This window comes from Oncorhynchus clarkii, unplaced genomic scaffold (assembly GCF_045791955.1).
Source record: "Oncorhynchus clarkii lewisi isolate Uvic-CL-2024 unplaced genomic scaffold, UVic_Ocla_1.0 unplaced_contig_3652_pilon_pilon, whole genome shotgun sequence".
NCBI lineage: Eukaryota > Metazoa > Chordata > Actinopteri > Salmoniformes > Salmonidae > Oncorhynchus > Oncorhynchus clarkii.
This window is the reverse complement of record NW_027258380.1, coordinates 63531-80296: the sequence shown is the minus strand read 5'-3', so window position 1 is coordinate 80296 and position 16766 is coordinate 63531. Positions and strand designations below refer to the sequence as shown.

The 16766-nt window shown below is 49.0% G+C and overlaps 1 protein-coding gene across 1 annotated transcript in view; it reads left to right on the top strand.

Annotated features, from left to right (window-relative positions):
* Nucleotides 1-221: 221 nt before the first annotated feature.
* The window catches only part of LOC139396829 (ryanodine receptor 2-like), a gene marked incomplete at its 3' end in the record, with an annotated part of 75233 nt that continues 58688 nt past the window's right edge, over nt 222-16766 (top strand). The window contains exons 1-7 of the mRNA XM_071143746.1: nt 222-449; nt 1334-1408; nt 1835-1913; nt 5529-5641; nt 7957-8056; nt 10120-10216; nt 15756-15830. Of these exons, the coding sequence (XP_070999847.1) occupies nt 222-449; nt 1334-1408; nt 1835-1913; nt 5529-5641; nt 7957-8056; nt 10120-10216; nt 15756-15830 (767 nt within the window). The remainder of the gene's footprint in view (nt 450-1333; nt 1409-1834; nt 1914-5528; nt 5642-7956; nt 8057-10119; nt 10217-15755; nt 15831-16766) is intronic.

The following is a 16766-nucleotide window of genomic DNA, read 5'->3' as shown; positions in this document are numbered from 1 at the left end:
GCTGTTTCAGCGTCCTGAGGGGGAAGAGGCGTTGTCGTGCCCTCGTCACGACTGTGTTGGTGTGTTTGGACCATGGTTGGTCCTTAGCCATGTGGACAGAGGAACTTGAAGCTCCACTGCAGTCGATGTGAATGAGGGCGTGTTCTTTGGAGACCGCGATCAGCTCCTTTGTCTGGCTGACATTAAGGGAGTGGTTGTCCTGGCAACACACTGCTGCAGAGATGGTTGTCCTTCAGGAAGAATCTCCCATATCCGTAGAGGAACTCTGGGGCTCCTTCAGAGTGACCATCGGGTTCTTGGTCACTTCCCTGACCATGGCACCACACTGCCAGGTCTCTTACCTCCTCCCTATAGACTGTCTCATCGTCGGTGGTGATCAGGTCACCACCATCGTGTCATCGGCAAACTTGATGATGTTGTTGGAGTCGTGCGCGGCCACGCAGTCGTGGGTGAACAGGAAGTACAGGAGGGGACTGAGCACGCACCCCTGAGGGACCCCTGTGTTGAGAGTCAGCATAGCGGACGTGTTGTTGCCTACCCTCACCACCTGGTGGCGGCCCGTCAGGAAGTCCAGGATCCAGTTGAAGAGGGAGGTGTTTCATTCCCATGATCCTCAGCTTAGTGATGAGCTTGGAGGGCACTATATTGTGTTAAACGCTGAGATGTAGTATATGAACGCTGAGCTGTAGTGTGGAGAGCAATAGAAATTGCGTCATCTGTGGATCTGTTTTGGCAGTATGTGAATTGGAGTGGGGTCCAGGTTGTCTGGGATGATGGTGTTGATGTGAGCCACGACCAGCCTTTCAAAATATTTGGCTACAGATGTGAGTGCAATAGTCATTTAGACAGGTTACCTGCATTCTTGGGCACGGGGACTATGGTGGTCTGCCTGAAACATGTCGGTATTACAGACTGGGTCAGGGAGAGGTTGAAAATGTCAGTGAAGACACGTGCCAGCTGGTGCTCTGAGTACGAGTCCTGGTAATCTGTCTGGTCCTGCAGCCTTGTGAATGTTAACCAGTTTAAAGGTCTCGCTCACATTGGCTACGGAGAGTGTGATCACGCAGTCGTCCAGAACAGCTGGTGCTCTCACGCATGTTTCAGTATTGCTTGCCTCGAAGCGAGCATAGAAGGCATTTAGCTCGTCTGGTGGGCTCGTCTCACTGGGCAACTCTCGGCTGGGTTTCCCTTTGTAACTCATGATAGTTTGCAAGCCCTGACAAGTGTCAGAGCCGGTGTAGTATGATTAGATCTTAGTCCTGTATTGTAACAGTATTGTACGTGTAAACTAGTTCCTGAATGTGTCTCTTGTCTCTCTGTCTCTGTCCTGTAGACGGCCCAGGGAGGGGGTCACCGCACCTTACTGTACGGACACGCTGTTCTGCTACGACACTCCTACAGCGGCATGGTGAGTCCCTTTGCAGTGTGTCCGGAGACCCAAATACAGGAAATAACATGTACTTGAATCAGTGTCACAATCTTCCATTCCCGGTTTGTGCTCTGTGATGTCAGTCAGTTGTGGTTGTCATCATCTGTGTTGTGGTTGTCATCATCTTTGTTGTGGTTGTCATCATCTTTGTTGTGGTTGTCATCTGTGTTGTTGTTGTCATCATCTTTGTTGTAGTTGTCATCATCTTTGTTGTGGTTGTCATCTGTGTTGTGGTTGTCATCATCTTTGTTGTTGTTGTCTTCATCTTTGTTGTATTCTTGTCTGTATTTTCTAGTGACACACGAGTTGCTGAGCCAGTCAGACAAGGCAATAGGAGACTGGTTTCTACCATGTTGTGTCTGGTTGTGTTGAGGAATAATTGGCTTCTTTTGTTTCTCTGTCTAGTACCTCTGTTGCCTCGGTACCTCCCGATCCTCAACCGACAAACTGGCGTTTGATGTTGGACTGCAGGAAGACACAACAGGTAGGTATCTTTCTCTTCTTCTTTCCCAACAGCCATAGTATAGCTAGTACAGTCAGATGAGACAACATTACCAAGCCACGTTGTAGTGTTATGTTGCCATGCAAGCTTCAGAGAGAGAGAGATGTTTCTGATGCTGGGTTTTATGAGTTCCCATAGTAAGACTGTTGTGATGCTGTGTGGGTGTGGACGTTTACTATGTTGTGTGTCGGTGTGTGTACCATGCTGACTGTGGTTACTAGACCCCAGACCCTGCTGGAGGTTACTAGACCCCAGGCCCTGCTGGAGGTTACTAGACCCCAGACCCTGCTGGAGGTTACTAGACCCCAGACCCTGCTGGAGGTTACTAGACCCCAGACCCTGCTGGAGGTTACTAGACCCCAGGCCCTGCTGGAGGTTACTAGACCCCAGGCCCTGCTGGAGGTTACTAGACCCCAGGCCCTGCTGGAGGTTACTAGACCCCAGGCCCTGCTGGAGGTTACTAGACCCCAGACCCTGCTGGAGGTTACTAGACCCCAGACCCTGCTGGAGGTTACTAGACCCCAGACCCATTCTGGAGGTTTCTAGACCCCAGACCCTGCTGGAGGTTACTAGACCCCAGGCCCTGCTGGAGGTTACTAGACCCCAGACCCTGCTGGAGGTTACTAGACCCCAGGCCCTGCTGGAGGTTACTAGACCCCAGGCCCTGCTGGAGGTTACTAGACCCCAGACCCATTCTGGAGGATACTAGACCCCAGACCCTGCTGGAGGTTACTAGACCCCAGGCCCTGCTGGAGGTTACTAGACCCCAGACCCTGCTTGAGGTTACTAGACCCCAGGCCCTCAGTGTTGCTGCTGGAGGTTACTGGACTCCAGACCCTCAGTGGTGCTGCTGGAGGTTACTAGACTCCAGACCCTGCTAGAGGTTACTAGACTCCAGACCCTGCTAGAGGTTACTAGACTCCAGGCCCCGCTGGAGGTTACTAGACTCCAGACCCTGCTGGAGGTTACTAGAACCCAGACCCTGCTGGAGGTTACTAGAACCCAGACCCTGCTGGAGGTTACTAGAACCCAGACCCTGCTGGAGGTTACTAGACCCCAGACCCTGCTGGAGGTTACTAGAACCCAGACCCTGCTGGAGGTTACTAGAACCCAGACCCTGCTGGAGGTTACTAGACTCCAGGGCCCGCTGGAGGTTCCTAGACTCCAGGCTCCGCTGGAGGTTACTAGACTCCAGACCCTGCTGGAGGTTACTAGAACCCAGACCCTGCTGGAGGTTACTAGACCCCAGACCCTGCTGGAGGTTACTAGACTCCAGACCCTGCTGGAGGTTACTAGACTCTAGACCCTCAGTGGTGCTGCTGGAGGTTACTAGACCCCAGACATTGCTGGAGGTTACTAGACTCCAGACCCTGCTGGAGGTTACTAGACTCCAGACCCTGCTGGAGGTTACTAGACTCTAGACCCTCAGTGGTGCTGCTGGAGGTTACTAGACTCCAGACCCTGCTGGAGGTTACTAGACTCCAGACCCTCAGTGTTGCTGCTGAAGGTTACTAGACTCCAGGCCCTCAGTGGTGCTGCCCGTGGTTACTAGGTTCCTGTCTGTCCTGCAACAACCTGGCTGCTACATGAACGATCTCATAAACTCAATCTACACACAATACCCCGTAATTACGGAGCAAAAACAGGTTTTAAAAATGTGTGTAAGTTTATAATAAAACCCCCTGAAATATCACATTTAAATAAGTATTCAGACCCTTTACTGAGTACTTTGTTGAATCACCTTTGGCAGTGATTACAGCCTAGAGTCTTCTTGGGTAGGACGCTACAAGCTTGGCACACCTGTATTTGGGGAGTTTCTCCCATTCTTCTCTGCAGATCCTCTCAACCTCTGTCAGCTTGGATGCAGAGCGTCGCTGCACAGCTATTTCCAGGTCTATCAAGAAGTGTTTGATCTGGTTCAAGTCCAGGCTCTTGGCCGGGCCACTCAAGGACATTCAAAGACTTGTCCCAAAACCACTCCTGTGTTGTCCTGTTGGAAGGGGAACCTACCCCCCAGTCTGAGGTCCTGAGTGCTCTGGAGCAGGTTTTCATCAAGGACCTCTCTGTACTTTGCTCCGTTCATCTTTCCCTCAATCCTGACTAGTCTCCCTGCCACGGAAAAACAGTCCCACAGCATGATGCTTCTACCACCGTGCCAAGTTTCCTGCAGACGTGACGCTTGGCATTCAGTCCAAAGAGTTCAATCTTGGTTTCATCAGACCAGAGACACTTGTTTCTCATGGTCTGAGAGTCTTTTAGATGCTTTTTGGCAAACTCCAAGCAGGCTGTCATGTTCCTTTTACTGAGGAGTGGCTTCCGTCTGGCCACTCTACCATAAAGGTCTGATTGGTGGAGTGCTGCAGAAATGGTTGTCCTTCTGGAAGTTTCTCCCATCTCCACAGAGGATCTCTGGAGCTCTGTCAGAGTGACCATTGGGTTCTTGGTCACCTCTCTGGTTAAGGCCCTTCTCCCCCGATTGCTCAGTTTAGCCGGGCGGACAGATCTAGGAAGAGTCTTGGCGGTTCCTAACTTCTTCCATTTAAGAATGTGTTTTTGGGGACTTTCAAATGCTGCAGACATTTTTTGGTACCCTTCCCCAGATCTGTGCCTCGACACAATCATATCTCGGAGCTCTACGGACAATTCCTTCGACCTCATGGCTTGGTTTTTGCTCTGACATTCACTGTCAACTGTGGGACGTTTTATAGACAGGTGTGTGCCTTTCCAAATCATATCCAATCAATTGAATTTATCACAGGTGGACTCCAATCAAGTTGTAGACACAGGATGCATTTGAGCTCAATTTTAAGTCTCATAGCAAAGGGTCTGAATACTTATGTAAATAAGGTATTTATGTGAAAAAAAAATTATACATACCATTTCTAAAAAACAGTTTTTGCTTTGTAATTATGATGTATTGTGTGTAGATTGAGGATTTTTTAAAAATCATTTTGAGAATAAGGCTGTAACGTAACAAAATGTGGAGAAAGTCAAGGGGTCTGAATACTTTCCGAATGCACTGTATATAGATAGGGAGAGAGAGGCTCAGAGAGAGAGAGAGATAGAGAAAATGAGAGAGAGAGAGAGGCTCAGAGAAAGAGAGACTCGGAGACAGTGAGACAGAGGCTCAGAGACAGTGAGACAGAGGCTCAGAGACAGTGAGACAGATGCTCAGAGACAGAGAGCCAGAGGCTCAGAGACAGAGAGACAGAGGCTCAGAGAGAGAGAGACAGAGGCTCAGAGAGAGATAGTCTCAGCCATATCCCCCTGTCTCGTCTCTGACAGGAGAAGCATGTCCACCCTGCCTCCAAGCAGAGGTCAGAGGTCAGATAAAGTTACTGTGATGCCACCATAGTCTCAGCCATATCCTCCTGTCTCGTCTCTGACAGGAGAAGCATGTCCACCCTGCCTCCAAGCAGAGGTCAGAGGTCAGAGAAGGTTACTGTGATGCCACCATAGTCTCAGCCATATCCTCCTGTCTCGTCTCTGTCAGGAGAAGCATGTCCACCCTGCCTCCAAGCAGAGGTCAGAGGTCAGAGAAGGTTACTGTGATGCCACCATAGTCTCAGCCATATCCTCCTGTCTCGTCTCTGACAGGAGAAGCTTGTTGGTGGACCATCCACCCTGCCTCCAAGCAGAGGTCAGAGGGAGAGAAGGTCCGAGTCGGAGATGACCTCATCCTAGTTAGCGTGTCATCAGAACGGTACCTGGTGAGTCTCTGATACCCTTTTCACACTGTCACACTGACAACAACCAAACCGTGTTGCCTTGGAGATTTCATTTTTGCTTAGTCCTTTTAGCAACTATGACAGATCATGCTAGCTCAGTTCACCTTGGTTTGTCTCAGTTCAATCTGGCGAGTGTGAGAAGGCAACACGGAGCAGGTGTGATCTGTCTATAGAGTGGACCAGTGTATTACACAGAAATGTTCTTGTCATCTGGACAGGCTATTAGATTCTCCTTGTCAGTCCCGTTTGGAACCAGAACTCAACAAACCCAAAACAGGAGCAAAAATCAACTGTCTGGTACACAGGTCCACTCCACCAGTAAACAGTACATTTAATATAGTACCCAGGATCTACACCACCCTAACCCTCCTATCATACCACTCCACCCTAACCCTCCTATCATAACACTCCACCCTAACCCTCCTAACATACCAATCCACCCAAACCCTCCTAACATACCACTCCACCCTAACCCTCCTATCATACCACTCCACCCTAACCCTCCTGTCATACCACTCCACCCTAACCCTCCTATCATACCACTCCACCCTAACCCTCCTGTCATACCACTCCACCCTAACCCTCCTGTCATACCACTCCACTCCACCCTAACCCTCCTATCATACCACTCCACCCTAACCCTCCTATCATACCACTCCCCCTAACCCTCCTATCATACCACTTCACCCTGAGCCTCCTATCATACCACTCCACCCTAACCCTCCTGTCATACCACTCCACCCTAACCCTCCTATCATACCACTCCACCCTAACCCTCCTATCATACCACTCCACCCTAACCCTCCTATCATACCACTCCACCCTAACCCTCCTGCCATACCTCTCCACCCTAACCCTCCTGTCATACCACTCCACCCTAACCCTCCTATCATACCACTCCACCCTAACCCTCCTGTCATACCACTCCACCCTAACCCTCCTATAATACCACTCCCCCCTAACCCTCCTATCATACCACTTCACCCTAAGCCTCCTATCATACCACTCCACCCTAACCCTCCTGTCATACCACTCCACCCTAACCCTCCTATCATACCACTCCACCCTAACCCTCCTATCATACCACTCCACCCTAACCCTCCTGCCATACCACTCCACCCTAACCCTCCTGCCATACCTCTCCACCCTAACCCTCCTGTCATACCTCTCCACCCTAACCCTCCTGTCATACCACTCCACCCTAACCCTCCTGTCATACCACTCCACCCTAACCCTAACCCTCCTATCATACCACTCCACCCTAACCCTGCTGCCATACCACTCCACCCTAACCCTCCTGTCATACCACTCCACTCTAACCCTCCTGTCATACCACTCCACCCTAACCCTAACCATCCTGCCATACCACTCCACTCTAACCCTCCTGTCATACCACTCCACCCTAACCCTCCTGTCATACCACTCCACACTAACCCTCCTGTTATACCACTCCACCCTAACCCTCCTGTCATACCACTCCACCCTAACCCTCCTGTTATACCACTCCACCCTAACCCTCCTGTCATACCACTCCACCCTAACCCCCCTGTCATACCACTCCACTCCACCCTAACCCTCCTATCATACCACTCCACCCTAACCCTCCTATCATACCACTCCTCCCTAGCCCTCCTATCATACCACTCCCCCTAACCCTCCTATCATACCACTTCACCCTGAGCCTCCTATCATACCACTCCACCCTAATCCTCCTGTCATACCACTCCACCCTAACCCTCCTATCATACCACTCCACCCTAACCCTCCTATCATACCACTCCACCCTAACCCTCCTATCATACCACTCCACCCTAACCCTCCTGTTATACCACTCCACCCTAACCCTCCTATCATACCACTCCACCCTAACCCTCCTGTCATACCACTCCACCCTAACCCTCCTGTCATACCACTCCACCCTAACCCTCCTGTTATACCACTCCACCCTAACCCTCCTATCATACCACTCCACCCTAACCCCCCTGTTATACCACTCCACCCTAACCCTCCTGTTATACCACTCCACCCTAACCCTCCTATCATACCACTCCACCCTAACCCTCCTGTTATACCACTCCACCCTAACCCTCCTGTTATACCACTCCACCCTAACCCTCCTATCATACCACTCCACCCTAACCCTCCTGTTATACCACTCCACCCTAACCCTCCTGTCATACCACTCCACCCTAACCCTCCTGTTATACCACTCCACCCTAACCCTCCTGTTTTACCACTCCACCCTAACCCTCCTGCCATACCACTCAGCAGTGTTTTTTCCCTCCTTCTCCCTGCAGCACCTGTCGTACGGTAACGACAGCCTGCACGTGGACGCAGCCTTCCAGCAGACCCTCTGGAGCGTGGCTACTGTCTGCTCTGGCAGCGAGGTGGCCCAAGGTGGGTCACAGACACTAACACACACTGTTCCAAGGTAGGTGTCTGTCTCTGCCCCAGATGGAGACTTCTCCAGGATTAATGGAGGGGTGCCCTGGACTGACACCCATAAAGAGCCTAAACAAACATGATGCTACTATAATAGCTAGTGGGGTCATATAAACAGGAGTGGTTCTACTGTAAAAGCTAATGGGGTCATATAAACAGGAGTGGTTCTACTGTAAAAGCTACTGGGGTCATATAAACAGGAGTGGTTCTACTGTAAAAGCTAATGGGGTCATATAAATAGGAGTGGTTCTACTGTAAAAGCTAATAGGGGTCATATAAACAGGAGTGGTTCTACTGTAAAAGCTAATAGGGGTCATATAAACAGGAGTGGTTCTACTGTAAAAGCTAATAGGGGTCATATAAACAGGAGTGGTTCTACTGTAAAAGCTAATGGGGTCATATAAACAGGAGTGGTTCTACTGTAAAAGCTAATAGGGGTCATATAAACAGGAGTGGTTCTACTGTAAAAGCTAATGGAGGTCATATAAACAGGAATGATGCTACTGTAAAAGCTAATAGGGGTCATATAAACAGGAGTGGTTCTACTGTAAAAGCTAATGGGGGTCATATAAACAGGAATGATGCTACTGTAAAAGCTAATAGGGGATCATAAAAACAAACAGGGGGACATTGTATCCAAAGCCCCTGAGAAAAGATGAACTGACAAGACAACCAACTGGATTGACATCCTCCCTCCAACGGATGATTCATACAAGGGCTTATAACAGTGAACTACGATGTCATCAAATCAAATGTATTTACAAAGCCCTTCTTACATCAGCTGATATCTCAAAGTGCTGTACAGAAACCCAGCCTAAAACCCCAAACAAATCAAATGTATTTATAAAGCCCTTCGTACATCAGCTGATATCTCAAAGTGCTGTACAGAAACCCAGCCTAAATACCCAAACAGCAAGCAATGCAGGTGTAGAAGCACGGTGGCTAGGAAAAACTCCCTAGAAAGGCCAAAACCTAGGAAGAAACCTAGAGAGGAACCAGGCTATGAGGGGTGGCCCAAACAGCAAGCAATGCAGCTGTAGAAGCACGGTGGAAAAACTCCCTAGAAAGGTATTTTATTTAGTTACTTGACTGAACCTTTATTTTGACATGGTGTCATGTGGAGACCAAGATCTCTTCTACAAATGAAAGATAAACACATCAAATACAAAAGGCAAAAAAAGAAATAAACAACAAAATCATAGAAACCACACAAATTCATCACTGCTCGCTGATGTCCCTTGTCGTGGAAATTCCCTGTATTTACCAAAATCATGAGAGAGCAAACCACACACAAGTCAGAGTTATCATGAAGTCCATCTTTAATTATATGAGCTCCATCACAACCCTGTGACTCTCAGATCAATTCAGTGTCTATAAATGAATTCTCTGAGAGTGCTTACAAAACAGTTCTTAGTATCATTTATAGCCAAGACACGCCCATCTCAACTCACATGACAAATAACAGATCTTAGGAACATTTCACCAAAAAACTTTTACTTGAAAAAGGAGTATACCATAGCTAGATAGCATTAGCTATGAATTATTGTTCAGTTGGTCTCCGAAACGAAGTACTTATCTCGTTCTTGGTACCACTTGGGACCAAAACATTACCTCATCCAATGGCATATATCAATTGTCAATTCTAGATACTCCCATATCAAATACAACCCCTCCTGGACAAGCTCACGGAGAGGAGTGACTGGCACACAGACATTGTGGAGCCAACTAACTGGTTCCCCATTAATCACACAATCCCTTCATATGGTTTAGGAATAGTTACAGACACATTCACAGATAAGACTAACCTGACCTCTCCTCTCTCTGGGCCCCAAGTCATTTTTCCCACATAAGCATACTTATAAAAATTGATAAAACATCTTATTTATCAATGTTACCTCAAGAATTCTGATTCTACCACAACACCCTGCACATTGATCTTATCTAATGTCATGTCTGGGACAGAGGCTTCCCGCTGTCTGGTCCAGAGACAGGCTAACCAGTCCTCTCTCCACCTGCAGGGTTCATGATCGGTGGGGACGTGCTGAGGCTGCTCCATGGTCACATGGATGAATGTCTGACAGTGCCGTCGGGAGAACATGGGGAGGAGCAGCGCAGGTACGTGGTTGACTAGGAGATATCCTTCATCTATGATGACAGACGTTGGGGGGAGGAGCAGCCCAGGTACGTGGTTGACTGGGAGATATCCTTCATCTATGATGACAGACGTTGGGGGGAGGAGCAGCCCAGGTACGTGGTTGACTAGGAGATATCCTTCATCTATGATGACAGACGTTGGGGGGAGGAGCAGCCCAGGTACGTGGTTGACTAGGAGATATCCTTCATCTATGATGACAGACGTTGGGGGGAGGAGTAGCCCAGGTACGTGGTTGACTAGGAGATATCCTTCATCTATGATGACAGACGCTAGTCCTTGAAATATCCTTTACCATATAATTTATAATCCTCTGTGTATCTATAGACTGTTACCTGCTGTCCAACTGATCTACAGTCGTGGCCAAAAGTTTTGAGAATGACACAAATATTAATTTTCACAAAGTTTGCTGCCTCAGTTTGTATGATGGCAATTTGCATATACTCCAGAATGTTTTGAAGAGTGATCAGATGAATTGCAATTAATTGCAAAGTCACTGTTTGCCATGCAATTGAACTGAATCCCCAAAAAACATTTCCACTGCATTTTAGGCCTGCCACAAAAGGACCAGCTGACATCATGTCAGTGATTCTCTCGTTAACACAGGTGTGAGTGTTGACGAGGACAAGGCTGGAGATCACTCTGTCATGCTGATTGAGTTCGAATAACAGACTGGAAGCTTCAAAAAGAGGGTGGTGCTTGGAATCATTGTTCTTCCTCTGTCAACCATGGTTACCTGCAAGGAAACACGTGCTGTCATCATTGCTTTGCACAAAAAGGGCTTCACAGGCAAGGATATTGTTGCCAGTAAGATTGCACCTAAATCAACCATTTATCGGATCATCAAGAACTTCAAAGAGAGCGGTTCAATTGTTGTGAAGAAGGCTTCAGGGCGCCCAAGAAAGTCCAGCAAGCGCCAGGACCGTCTCTTAAAGTTGATTCAGCTGCGAAATCGGGGCACCCCCAGTACAGAGCTTGCTCAGGAATGGCAGCAGGAAGGTGTGAGTGCATCGGCACGCACAGTGAGGCAAAGACTTTTGGAGATGGCCTGGTGTCAAGAAGGGCAGCAAAGAAGCCACTTCTCTCCAGGAAAAACATCACGGACAGACTGATATTCTGTAAAAGGTACAGGGATTGGACTGCTGAGGACTGGGGTAAAGTCGTTTTCTCTGATGAATCCCCTTTCCGATTGTTTGGGGCATCCGGAAAGAAGCTTGTCCGGAGAAGACAAGGTGAGCGCTACCATCAGTCCTGTGTCATGCCAACAGTAAAGCATCCTGAGACCATTCATGTGTGGGGTTGCTTCTCAGCCAAGGGAATGGGCTCACTCACAATTTTGCCTAAGAACACAGCCATGAATAAAGAATGGTACCAACACATTCTCCGAGAGCAACTTCTCCCAACCATCCAGGAACAGTTTGGTGATTAACAATGCCTTTTCCAGCATGATGGAGCACCTTGTCATAAGGCAAAAGTGATAACTAAGTGGCTCGAGGAACAAAACATCAATATTTTGGGTCCATGGCCAGGAAACTCCCCAGACCTTAATCCCATTGAGAACTTGTGGTCAATCCTCAAGAGGCGGGTGGACAAACAAAACCCCACAAATTCTGACAAACTCCAAGCATTGATTATGCAAGAATGGGCTGCCATCAGTCAGGATGTGGCCCAGAAGTTCATTGACAGCATGCCAGGGCGGATTGCAGAGGTCTTGAAAAAGAAGGGTGAACACTGCAAATAATGACTCTGCATCAACTTCATGTAATTGTCAATAAAAAGCCTTTTGACACTTATGACATGCTAGTAATTATACTTCAGTATTCCATAGTAACATCTGACAAAAATATCTAAAGACACTGAAGCAGCAAACTTTGTGGAAATTAATATTTGTGTCATTCTCAAAACTTTTGGCCACGACTGTACTGTTACAGCAACTATAGTTGAACAAGACCATCACAGTATAGCCTGGTTTAACAGACCATCACAGTATAGCCTGGTTTAACTAGACCATCACAGTATAGCCTGGTTTAACAGACCATCACAGTATAGCCTGGTTTAACAGACCATCACAGTATAGCCTGGTTTAACTAGACCATCACAGTATAGCCTGGTTTAACAGACCATCACAGTCTAGCCTGGTTTAACAGACCATCACAGTATAGCCTGGTTTAACAGACCATCACAGTATAGCCTGGTTTAACAGACCATCACAGTATAGCCTGGTTTAACAGACCATCACAGTATACATTGTCAGTGTGATCAGGACTGTCAGGACTGTCAGTGTGGTCAGGACTGTGATCAGGACTGTCAGTAGGGTCAGGACTGTCAATAGGGTCAGGACTGTCAGTGTGGTCAGGACTGTCAGTGTGGTCAGGACTGTCAATAGGGTCAGGACTGTCAGTAGGGTCAGGACTGTCAGTGTGATCAGGACTGTCAGTGTGATCAGGACTGTGGTCAGGACTGTCAGTGTGATCAGGACTGTGGTCAGGACTGTCAGTGCGATCAGGACTGTCAGTGCGGTCAGGACTGTCAGTAAAGCAGCAGGGTAAACATCATTGATCCTCTGGTGTTTGATAGGACGTCAATGCAGCAGAGCATGCTGGGATGAAGGGCTCTAGGAGAGCTGCTCTCACACAGAGGAATAAAAGTTGGCTTTTACCCAAAGTGTAATGTTTGTACGCAGTGTGTGTGTGTGTGTGTGTGTGTGTGCATTTTCCTTGGATGCAGAAGTGTGTGGGCTTACCTTCAAAGTAGGGCATCCACTGTTCTGCTTCAAAGAAGAGAACAGAGTAGGTAGTTCTACTTTTTAGGGAGGGAGAGGGAGATGGAAAGAGGGATGGAGGGAGGGAGAGGGAGATGGAAAGAGGGATGGATGGATGGAGGGAGGGAGAGAGAGAGAGGGAGATGGAAAGAGGGAGGGAGGGGGGTGGGAGGGAGAGAGGGGTAGGGAAGGAGAGAGATGGAAAGAGGGATTGAGAAGAAGTGGGATGGATGAAGGGAGGGAGGGAGAGAGGTAGGGAGAGAGAGGTAGTAGGGGGGAGAGAGATGGATGGAGGGAGGGAAGGATGATGGAGAGAGGGAGAGAGAGGTAGGGCGGGAGGGATGATGGGACAGAGGGAGAGAGAGAGGTAGGGAGGGAGGGATGATGGAGGGAGTGAGAGAGATGGATGGAGGGAGGGAGAGAGAGAGAGAGAGATGAATGAATGGATGAAGGTACACTGCCTACTCGAGACAGAAGGAGCTCTCAGCAGCCTGAAATATACATTTCCTCCAGAGGATCAGTTTCACCTGGCCTCCCTGGACCTCCTGTCATCGTTAAACACACTTCAGCAGCCTCTGTCCTCGTTATCGAAGAACCTCTACCCCAAACCATCTGTGGGAAGTTAAAGGCATTGCACATATCCGGAAAGGATTGTCTCAAGTCATGGTGCCTTTGGATGTTAAATAGAAGGTTGTTATGTAATGTACGTGTACACTACCTACTGAACCTGTTAACCCCTCCTGTTCAGCCCTACTGAAACTGTTAAACCCTCCTGGTTTGAACCTACTGAACCTGTTAAACCCTCCTGTTATGAACCTACTGAACCTGTTAAACCCTCCTGGTATGAACCTACTGAACCTGGTAAACCCTCCTGGTATGAACCTACTGAACCTGTTAAACGCCCCTGGTATGAACCTACTGAACCTGTTCAACCCTCTTGGTATGAACCTAATGAACCTGGTAAACCCTCCTGGTATGAACCTAATGAACCTGTTAAACCCTCCTTTTCAGCCCTACTGAACCTGTTAAACCCTCCTGTTCAGCCCTACTGAACCTGTTAAACCCTCCTGGTTTGAACCTACTGAACCTGTTAAACCCTCCTGGTATGAAAATACTGAACCTGTTAAACCCTCCTGGTATGAACCTACTGAACCTGTTAAACCCTCCTGGTATGAACCTACTGAACCTGTTAGATACTGATATATTCACTATACACTACTGCAGGCCTAGATACTGCCCTCACTATACACTACTGCAGGCCTAGATACTGCCCTCACTATACACTGCTGCAGGCCTAGATACTGCCCTCACTATGTACTACTGTAGGCCTTGATACTGCCCTCACTATCCACTACTGCAGGCCTAGATACTGCCCTCACTATCCACTGCTGTAGGCCTAGATACTGCCCTCACTATACACTACGGCAGGCCTAGATACTGCCCTCACTATACACTACTGCAGGCCTAGATACTGCCCTCACTATACACTGAGGCAGGCCTAGATACTGCCCTCACTATCCACTACTGCAGGCCTAGATACTGCCCTCACTATACACTACTGCAGGCCTAGATACTGCCCTCACTATCCACTACTGCAGGCCTAGATACTGCCCTCACTATCCACTACTGCAGGCCTAGATACTGCCCTCACTATACACTACGGCAGGCCTAGATACTGCCCTCGCTATCCACTGCTGCAGGCCTAGATACTGCCCTCACTATCCACTACTGTAGTCCTAGATACTGCCCTCACTATCCACTACTGTAAGCCTAGATACTGCCCTCACTATCCACTGCTGTAGGCCTAGATACTGCCCTCACTATCCACTACTGTAGTCCTAGATACTGCCCTCACTATCCACTACTGTAAGCCTAGATACTGCCCTCACTATCCACTACTGTAGGCCTAGATACTGCCCTCACTATCCACTACTGTAGTCCTAGATACTGCCCTCACTATCCACTACTGCAGGCCTAGATACTGCCCTCACTATACACTACTGCAGGCCTAGATACTGCCCTCACTATCCACTGCTGTAGGCCTAGATACTGCCCTCACTATCCACTACTGTAGGCCTAGATACTGCCCTCACTATACACTACTGTAAGCCTAGATACTGCCCTCACTCTCCACTACTGTAGTCCTAGATACTGCCCTCACTATCCACTACTGTAAGCCTAGATACTGCCCTCACTATCCACTACTGTAGGCCTAGATACTGCCCTCACTATCCACTACTGTAGTCCTAGATACTGCCCTCACTATCCACTACTGCAGGCCTAGATACTGCCCTCACTATCCACTACTGTAGTCCTAGATACTGCCCTCACTATCCACTACTGTAAGCCTAGATACTGCCCTCACTATACACTACTGCAGGCCTAGATACTGCCCTCACTATCCACTACTGCAGGCCTAGATACTGCCCTCACTATCCACTACTGCAGGCCTAGATACTGCCCTCACTATCCACTACTGCAGGCCTAGATACTGCCCTCACTATCCACTACTGCAGGCCTAGATACTGCCCTCACTATACACTACGGCAGGCCTAGATACTGCCCTCACTGAAGTGAAGTGTGTAATGTGTGAATATGTGCTTGATGAGGACATCAGCAGCAGGCTCTTATTTCTCAGGGATACAGACCAGTGTAATGGTCTGGTCTGTGGTGGAAGCATGGCTGATAACCACCACCACCCCCCCCCCCCCCCCCCCACTCACTTCTCTTTTCTTCCCCAGGACGGTGCACTACGAGGGGGGAGCTGTGTCCATCCACGCCCGCTCCCTCTGGAGACTGGAGACCCTACGAGTGGCGTAAGTTGAACGACACATCTATCTCGCCTCCGTATGACAATGCCGACCTGTCAACACTAGACTCTATATACTATAAGGGTTCAGGACCAGACCCTGCTGCAGACACTAGACTCTATAGACTATAAGGGTTCAGGACCAGTCCCTGCTGCAGACACTAGACTCTATAGACTATAAGTGTCCAGGGCCAGACCCTGCTGCAGTCAAGGGGGGGTTGTCAACACTAGACTCTATAGACTATAAGGGTTCAGGACCAGTCCCTGCTGCAGACACTAGACTCTATAGACTATAAGTGTCCAGGACCAGACCCTGCTGCAGACACGGTTAAGTAAAGGGAGCAGGCAAGAGAATGGTTGTGGACAGGCAAAAAGGTCCAAACCAGATCAGAGTCCAGGAGGTACAGACTGGTCAGGCAGACTGGTCAGGCAGACTGGTCAGGCAGGCTCGAGGTCAGGGCAGGCAGACTGGTCAGGGCAGGCAGACTGGTCAGGCAGACTGGTCAGGCAGACTGGTCAGGCAGGCTCGAGGTCAGGGCAGGCAGACTGGTCAGGGCAGGCAGACTGGTCAGGCAGACTGGTCAGGGCAGGCAGACTGGTCAGGCAGACTGGTCAAGCAGACTGGTCAGGCAGGCTTGAGGTCAGGGCAGGCAGACTGGTCAGGCAGACTGGTCAGGCAGGCTCGAGGTCAGGGCAGGCAGACTGGTCAGGCAGGCAGAGAGAATAGCAAAGGCAGGAGCATGGGAAAAACATGCTGGTTGACTTGAAAGAGACAAGACAAACTGGCACAGAGAGACAGGAAACACAGAGATAACTACACTGGTACAGAGAGACAGGAAATACAGGGATAAATACACTGGCACAGAGAGACAGGAAACACAGGGATAAATACACTGGCACAGAGAGACAGGAAACACAGGGATAAATACACTGGTACAGAGAG